This window comes from Protomyctophum bolini, assembly GCF_963924005.1.
Source record: "Protomyctophum bolini genome assembly, chromosome: 15".
Classification (NCBI taxonomy): Eukaryota; Metazoa; Chordata; class Actinopteri; order Myctophiformes; family Myctophidae; genus Protomyctophum; species Protomyctophum bolini.
In genome coordinates, this window is record NC_137876.1 from 21,953,800 (window position 1) to 21,960,795 (window position 6,996).

At 42.3% G+C, this 6,996-nt stretch overlaps 1 protein-coding gene across 3 annotated transcripts; it reads left to right on the top strand.

Annotated features, from left to right (window-relative positions):
• Window positions 1–2,611: 2,611 nt before the first annotated feature.
• Window positions 2,612–4,436, top strand: nkx2.2a (NK2 homeobox 2a; the record flags this gene model as incomplete). 3 transcript variants are annotated; one of them, XM_080783636.1, is made up of 2 exons in its annotated part: window positions 2,612–2,952; window positions 3,862–4,436. In XM_080783636.1, exons 1-2 carry the CDS (start codon window positions 2,664–2,666, stop codon window positions 4,434–4,436), a joined length of 864 nt encoding a protein of 287 aa, XP_080639762.1. In that variant the 5' UTR covers window positions 2,612–2,663. The 3 variants fall into 3 exon arrangements, with proteins under 3 accessions (XP_080639762.1, XP_080639764.1, XP_080639763.1); XM_080783638.1 differs by having other exon boundaries at window positions 2,612–2,943; XM_080783637.1 differs by having other exon boundaries at window positions 2,612–2,943; window positions 3,880–4,436.
• Window positions 4,437–6,996: the final 2,560 nt, after the last annotated feature.

A 6,996-nucleotide genomic window follows, 5' to 3' on the forward strand; every position in this document is an offset into this window, starting at 1 on the left:
AGATATGTTTAGATTATATATAAATGATTGTGTTTATTAATAGCTATATATATGAACATCAATTTATCAACATTAATGACTTTCTATGGTTATTATGATTGTTATATTTATCATTGATAAATCTAGCCTTATAATAGCCTGATATGAATGCGTTAAATAAGATTTATTTTGGACCTATTGCAGTCACATGCAGGACCCATGGTAATAAAAATTAAACCGCCCAAAAGCAATTAAATACAAAGTACAAAGTCATGCAGAAGATAGATGCTATATTTTCAGACTTGTGTGTGTGTGTGTGTGTGTGTGTGTGTGTGTGTGTGTGTGTGTGTGTGTGTGTGTGTGTGTGTGTGTGTGTGTGTGTGTGTGTGTGTGTGTGTGCGTGCGTGCGGAGATGAAGGAGTTTTTCTTAATATTGTGGAAAAGGGATTGGTGGATTGAATGAAGAGATATAGTCCATTGAAAGCGGTTGAATGCCATGACAACTCGGAACAAGCTCAGATTTATTCCACACAGTTAGAAAGCATTGTGCCGCGGGGCGTCAATCATCCATTATTTCACCGCAGAAATAAATGCAAAAAGGAGGAGAGAGAGAGAAAAAACTGCTGCGGGACAAAAGCATCCAACAGGAGCCGGACATTTGTCTACATTTCCCCCATTGTCTGCAGCTTAGCAATCGGTTTGTATTTGTGTTTGGCCCGGTACCCGACGACCACCCAGGATGAGCAGGCAGCAGAGAGAGAGAGAGTGAGAGAGAGAGAGGGGACTTTAGAAGGGGGGAAAAAACCGTGAAAACATTGTCACCCACATCACATACTGGAGAGGAGGCGACATGGGAGCGACTGAGAGAGAGAGAGAGGGGGACACGACTGAAGGAAAAGTCTGGAAGAGGGAAGCTAAATAGAGTAGTTTATTTACTCTGTAGGCTAGGAGGCTATACGACGGTGTCGCTTGTCGAAAAAAGAACAGATCTGTAAGTTGAGTTAAGCTTGTATGTTAGTTCCCCCCCCCCCCCCAAGCGACGCCGACAACGCGAGCTATACAACTCCAAATGCGACAACAAACAATCATATGGGCTAGTATGTGTCAGCTGAGCTCTCAAGAAAAACGCGAGGTTGAGCTGCTTGAGCACTTTGTGACAACAAAATGTTATAGGAGGAGAAACGTGGCCTATACACAAAACATATACAAATAAAACAATATAGAATTAGAAATATGACAAAAGGCACATAACATCGTGGTGTTCATGAAGTGGCTTATTAAAGTGAAAATGCATGAACGAATAAAAAGGTGCAAAGCAATTAGGCCTCATAATCAATGGTGTGCGACCTTCTTATATATATATATATATAATATATATATATATATTGATTAATAATAACTATTATTATTATTATTGTATTACATTTTTGTTTATTCTATTAATTTGAAATTTATTTTTGACACACGTGGATCCTCAACTAACTGAAGAAATGCAATAAAATGCACCATTATTATTATTGTATTAATACCATATTCTTTTCCTCGCTATATTCCATATAATTGTCAATGGCTCATTTGGCTGCATGCATGCATGGGCCTTTACTCTCGTGAATGCTTGCTTAGTGTTTTCAAACAAACAGAGCCCTCTCGTCCCTAAGCCCTGGCAAAAATATTGACAGAAAAGGTTTACATAAATTAGCTCCCCGAAATGTTGAACAATAGCTCCTCTTTCCCGTGTGGATCCCATCGAGAAAGAAGAAAAAAACAAAACAAAACAAAGAACCTAACACTTTTGTGCCTCCATCCCTGGAATGCAGATTCTGTCGACTTTTTTTTTTTTTGTTCATTAATATTAGTATTAGGCCTATATTTGCGGAGAGAATAACTCAGGGGAAAAAAGCGTTTTGCATGCGGAGCAATTTGTTAAAACGGGGCTTTTGAGTATTCCGAGCATAAAGCTATAGCCTACTTGGAGGCCCTTTGTATGTAAATAGGGTGTAAAAAAGGCCCTCCCCATCTTTGTAATTAATTGACACGTTACACCACTCATCATGTTCTGAAGCACCAATGGTAGAGCCTCGGATCTCCCCAAAACCCACAATTTCACATCTGCAAACACTGTCTTCATCCACTTGACTCCTAAGACCCGCCCACACGTGGCCAACCTTTTTGCTTTTTAATGCTTTTTCACTGCAGGTTCATGTGTTGAGACCAACCTTATATGGACCGAGCAGGGCCGGTAATGCTTTATTTCCCCTGTAAGCACCACAGCAGTAGCACACAGCTAGCCGTTCATGAGCCAGATATAGCACTTATAGCAAGCCACTTTGGCACTCTTTCCTATTGGACTTACACACACAGAAACCGACCAAACCCCCGAACGAACCGCGACTGCTTGCTTGCTTTCGTCTTGTTCTCCTCGTATATGCAGGCGACGCACGCTTAACATGGACAGTGGCTCATTCATGATTTGTTTTGACTGTATATAGTTGCAGCGTTATTATAGCTAAGAAGAAGCGGCTCATATACAAGTACAGTGATCTTATATTTTGCTGAAACATCGTCTTGTTTTTTTTTTGTTTTTGTCTGTTTTTGTATTTAAAAAAAAAAAACAATAACAGAGGATTGCCCCCCAAACGGACGCAGCAACTTTTGCTCCCTGCACATAACGCCCCGTCCAGAACATGTCGCTGAGCAGCGCCACCAAGACGGGCTTTTCTGTGAAGGACATTCTGGACCTGCCCGACACGAACGATGAAGACGGATCTATCACTGGAGCCGAGGAGGACAACGAGGGCTCCGAGACAGGCGCGTCCACGACGACCACGACGAAAACCACTGGAGTTTTGGTGCAAAGTCCGCTAGAAAACGTTCCCGGTCTGCCTTTAAAGAACCCCTTTTATGACAGTAGTGACAATCCTTACACGCGATGGCTCGCCACGACGGATAGTATCCAGTATTCATGTAAGTATTGTCTAAGAAAACGATGATCTTTTTTTAGGGCTTAATATAGCTCCAGAATAGTGACTTTTTTTCCCCTGGATATTTAATATTTGATGGAATGATGGTTCTTTGTGCACAGTGCATGCTGCGCTCTCATCTTGAGGCGTTGAAAGCTCAACAATTGTTTCGTGCACGTTATGTAGATTCATATTTGATTCACAGAGCGCGTATAGCCGTATACATGGTGGTGGAATATACCCATGATTTGATTTTTAATCCATTATAGAGCGTGCATGCATGGCGTGGTGGAAAAACGGGATTTTTCACGCTGGGTTTTATCTGGGCTGGGAACTATTATGAACCTTTTAGACTCTGCATTCTATGAGGATTTACGGGCAGACAATACGAGCTTTGATGCTCCAGTGAAGAGACTTTGACTAATGGTTCAGCTCTCTCCACAATACAGAACTATGCACTTATATAAAGCCTAATTTAACCTATATATATGTGGCACGACGGTGTCGATAGCCCGAATATATATGACTTTTGCAGCCGTGCGATGATTCTGAATGATTTAAGCTTGAGATTTTTAATATTTTTATTATGCCGTTTGTATAGCAAGTACAATAGACACTTTTAACCACTTTAACTCATGCATATTTGGAGGATACATAGCAGATCTAAGCATACAGCGCATCAAAATGCAAAGAATGTTGAGCTTGTAGATCGGCTATTTTTGGCAAAGAGATTTGGTACTGTGTAGACGGACAAAAGAGGTCCATGTAGGGCAATTTGCAACCCATGTCCGTTTTTACTATAGGGTTTAAGTGGTTAAATGCTTTGCACCTTTTTGCCAATGGTTATGTGCAATTTGTCTTATTGGTTGAAAAATGTCCAACGTCTTGCATCGTTTTTTATAAAATGTCATCATTTTCACAGTGTTTGTGTTTTGCGCAGTGCACGGTCTGTCCGCCGGCTCCCAAGACTCGGCCAAGTCGCCGGAACCCTCCGCCGACGAGTCCCCGGACCAGGACAAGGAGACCTCGAGCAACGGCGGCAGCGACTCCGGCAAGAAGCGCAAGCGGAGAGTGTTGTTTTCCAAGGCCCAGACCTACGAGCTGGAGCGGCGGTTCAGGCAGCAGCGGTACCTCTCCGCGCCGGAGCGGGAGCACCTCGCCAGCCTGATCCGTCTGACACCGACTCAAGTGAAAATCTGGTTCCAGAACCACCGGTACAAAATGAAGCGAGCCCGCGCCGAAAAAGGTATGGAAGTGACCCATCTCCCGTCTCCTAGACGGGTGGCCGTGCCGGTCTTAGTCAGGGACGGAAAGCCTTGTCATACTCTTAAAGCTCAGGACTTGGCGGCCTCTTTTCAGGCTGGGATCCCCTTCTCGGCGTATAGCGCCCAGTCACTCCAGCACATGCAATATAACGCGCAATACAGCGCCGCAGCAGCAGCGTCGCAATTCCCCTCAGCGCATCACTTGGTGCAAACGCAACAGTGGACTTGGTGAAAACAAATTATAAAACAAACAAAAAAGAGACTGGCGGGCGAGCTGCCTTTTGAGAGCACAATAGGGAGTTCACGACAAAGTAAAAGACTTTTCCATTCTTGCAGCTTTGACCCTTATATCGGTTTTATTCGGGGCTCAATGTGTGCGCCGTGTTTACATGTTTTCGTAAAAGAGAACTGGGTCGAACTATGGGTCCTGCCTCCTCCTCCTCCCTATAGATTTTAAAGAATGTCAAAATGCTCTTGTGATTATTATTTTTTTGTAAAGTATGTTGTGTGTTGTAGAAATGTTTTTTCTTTTGTCCTTCCGTGTTATCAGCACGTACAAAACCACTTTATAATTATAGAAGAATTTTTAATTTCATTGCTTCTTTTATTGACCGAAAATATTTATGGCCACGAATAAACATTGGCAACTTTTAGCTCTTCTTTCTATTTGTTTTCATTTTTCTGTAAATACTTTGTGGCACTTGTTTGCAACAAGAAAAGTTTAAGGAGCGCTTAGCTGCCTGGAGATATACATATTTCCAACTTTAAAAATAATAACAATTACGGAGTAACTTTTTACTACCGTGTCAGTTTCCAGTGTGTGAACAACAGTTAAGTCCGCGGCGTTGATGGTGGGAAATATCCCCGTTTTTATAAGGATTTTAATAAAAAAAAATGATGTGTTTCAGAAATTATACGCTTTTTTGGTTTACGTGTCCTATATTGGATTTGATTAGCTTTGAATAGAGTGCGTAAACTGCGTAATGGTGATGTGTTTAGACGCCATATAGAGCCAGTTGCTTTAAGTGGACAGAGAATGGATTTTGGGGCTGACTGTGTGTGAATAAATCTCCCACTCGCGCACTTGAATTCTTTTTTTCTTTTGAGCCAAATTTAATCCGTATAGATTTTGTTTTTTTCCCCCGAAATGGATCCAGCTCCTTAATAAAGAGGCCACGGCGTTCACTTTGTGTTGAAATGGGACTAAAATCCACTCACTTAATAGAAGAGGGCTTCTTCAAGCTAAGAAGCTATTGAGCGAAAAGCTCTCCTTATTTTAGTAAACCCCACAACCGCTCGCGACCAAGAGCCTGTACCATCTACTATACCATGTCCATGATAGCGTGGTGGTATAGGATTTATTGATTTACAATGTAATGCAACATGTTTTATAATGTTGTTATACGTTACAACGTTCATTATTTGAACAAGAATAATCAATAAGTCCCATATTATTTTACGACAAGTCGGCAGCCTTTATTAAAATACTCCCCATGCACTGCACATGCACGGTGCATGCATGGGCTTAATTTTAATGTTTTAATATCGCTGGGGATATCACATTATATTGTTGATATCATTAAAAGTTAATATGGGTGGATTGTAGCTCATTTGTGTCAAAAAGATACAACTCAACCAACCCAGAAACCATGCGGGACAAACTGGTCCCCAGTGAATCACAGCGGGAGCGCATTGCGGATTATCAAGACTCGATTCAATATCTTGGGTAAATATGATAACCAAGTCGAAAATCCATGCATTTTGTTTGTCCGAGTGACTAAAATCTCACGACAGATGCTAGAGTCGCCCCTATTATCGCTAAACAAACAGGCTAAATTGACAAGATTTGCTAATTATTTACAGAATTGTGTCTCGGGGGGGCTCGGTGGTGCCTTTTGTGGGACACGGCGACTCAATTTGTCACAAAAAGGGGTCTGTGTTTGACCACCGGGTGAACACGGAGGCTAAATAAGACGTCAATAATCCATGACGTAACGTTTCTTTCACTTATTTTTGTTTCTTCGCCATGCACATTGAATAAAAATACCACATTCCATTCAGTATACGGTTCGCTATATTTGCCGGAAAAAGCCTTTTGTGTCTTAACTCTTAACAATTAAATTAGCTAATTCGTTTTTGTTGCACTAAACGCATAAAGTATAAACAAACTGTGTGTGTATGTGTGTGTGTGTGTGTGTGTGTGTGTGTGTGTGTGTGTGTGTGTGTGTGTGTGTGCGCGCGCGCTGTGCACCGTGCACGTACGACAGTGGACACTGCATGGACCACATCAGCGAATTAGCACTTAACATGGGAGGCTGAGTAGGTATATAAACCAACCGACGAATTTGAATTATCAGCCTGTTGTTCCTATAATGCACCATGAAGATCCTTCCAGATCGGACATTCCATTTAGCCATTAAGACATGGTTCCCTCGGATTTAAACCCCTCTCTCTCTCTCTCTCTCTCTCTCTCTCTCTCTCTCTCTCTCTCTCTGCTCTCTGTGTGTGTCTGACGGGGCAGTTTGGTGCACTCTCTCTTGTCGTTGCATAATAGGCTACAATATAGGCTACACACCACCACACAGAAGGAACACACACAAAGGCCCCGCGGGGCCGCAGTTCCCCTGCATGTTAAGAGAGGCGTTCCCGCGTGTGTTCATTCCATTTGAGTCCGAGCTTGTAGTTGTTTTAACAGTGACAGCTATTATTAGACTGCTATAACTGACGTATAGGCTACAGATTCTGCGTGGGTTCTGCAACTTCTGCATGTGCAGTCCGCGGTTTATTTAGGT